Source organism: Galeopterus variegatus, unplaced genomic scaffold (assembly GCF_000696425.1).
Source record: "Galeopterus variegatus unplaced genomic scaffold, G_variegatus-3.0.2 Scaffold3064, whole genome shotgun sequence".
Lineage (NCBI taxonomy): Eukaryota > Metazoa > Chordata > Mammalia > Dermoptera > Cynocephalidae > Galeopterus > Galeopterus variegatus.
In genome coordinates this window covers 224656-226287 of record NW_007729175.1, presented here as the reverse complement: position 1 = coordinate 226287, position 1632 = coordinate 224656, and the positions used below count along the sequence as shown (strand labels likewise).

Genomic DNA, 1632 nt, shown 5'->3' with positions numbered 1-1632 from the left:
TAAAAAATCAAGATTAACAATATTTAGTGAATCAAGAATGAGTAATTTACTTAATACTCCATGTGAAGTTTTCTACTTTGGAAATCCTAACAGGGCACTAAATTATTTTAAATAAAAATACAGTTTGTCAATTCTTTAGTGCTGTTTGAAATATAAATGTATTTATGCCTTCACCTCTCGTGACAAGTGATATGTCATGCCAAGTTCCTCCCCAGGACCGTCTACACACTTCTCGGGGCCCAGCGCGAAATGAAAATGCAGAGCCTCTTGTTCAAAAAGTATTGAGAGCATTAAACTGAGTCAAGCCCCTAAATGACTGCACAGGGCACACCCCATGTATCTGGCCCTGTTCCTGACACTACAATATTCAAGGAAATCTTCAAGGAAGAAACTTCCAAATTAGCCCCAGACACTGTAAGATAAGAGCATTACTAATGAAATATTGCTGACTGTCTTATGCACTTTTATTTCTACATTGACTGAAGGGTTTGAAATATTATACCGAGCTCTCCCAAGTGAGATTAAACTAAAATCATTCATGGCATTGTTTTTTTCTCTACTGGAAAATACTTTATGACCCAAATATTTTTTTAGCTTTGCAAGAAATTTTGAAAGTGCATTGCATTAGAAAGGTATTGAGACACATTAGCTATTTTACCTTCTTCGTGGCCAAGTTGCTTATTTTTAGCTCTCTTCCTGGCCTCGATTTTATCCGTCTCTGCATTTACTGCTTCATAAACTGTTTCTGCTACTTCCTGCTGCCAGCGTTCAGAGATGACCAAAGGGAAGTTCTTGTAGAGTTCTTGGTCGCAATCAAGCAGCTTATTATTTTAAGAAATCAAGATATTTGTGATTTAACATACTGACAAGGGCAACAGAGTCAATAGCACCATGTCCCTGGTGACACTGTTATAACTGCATATTGGGAGATAACTGGAGGATAGCACAGAATCATTTGAAGGCAGGTTAGTCGTTGTCATAAACCTCTGCTAATGACAACACAGGCAACCAAGATCCACAAATAATTAAAATTGATGAGCATTTCACTTTCAGTTCCAGAACAGTTAGATTCAACCCAATGTATCTCCGTGACATTTTTGTCAATGAAAACTAACACATACAGGTTTTTACCTGAAATATGAAAAGATCCTGACAACACAGTAAAATTTCAATTATGGTGAGGATATTTTATTTATAAAAGTAGGAAAACAGATCCCTATAGTTTTAGAAACAATTATAAAGGAGAAGCAAAAACGGCTTTCTAACCTACCCTCAATTAATTTGAAAAGTTAGAAAACAAAAGATAAACTAGACTAAATTAATTGTTCATTCCATGAACCTGGCTAATTAAAGTTTAAGAGTATGATTATATGTGTTAAGTATAGAGCTCAAGATACACAGGGACTTTAGGTAACGGAGCCTTCAAGAGCTGCTGGAATAAAAATTACATGTAATGACAGCACTTTTCTTCCAAATGGCTACTCAAAATTCTTCATTCTGCCCTCTAAGTAAGGGTGCACCTTGAAAATGAGCAAAGAAACTGTTTTACGCATCTGAGCTACAGTTTTACGGCAGAACTGCTAGCAATCCTTTGGAGAGAAACACATTTGTCTTGTCAGATGCATGGATCTC

General features: G+C 36.3%; 1 protein-coding gene across 1 annotated transcript in view; it reads right to left on the bottom strand.

Moving 5' to 3' along the window:
* The window catches only part of ADRBK2 (adrenergic, beta, receptor kinase 2), a gene marked incomplete at its 3' end in the record, with an annotated part of 68238 nt that overhangs the window by 6426 nt on the left and 60180 nt on the right, over positions 1-1632 (bottom strand). The window contains exon 16 of the mRNA XM_008583851.1: positions 659-821. Within this exon, the coding sequence (XP_008582073.1) occupies positions 659-821 (163 nt within the window). The remainder of the gene's footprint in view (positions 1-658; positions 822-1632) is intronic.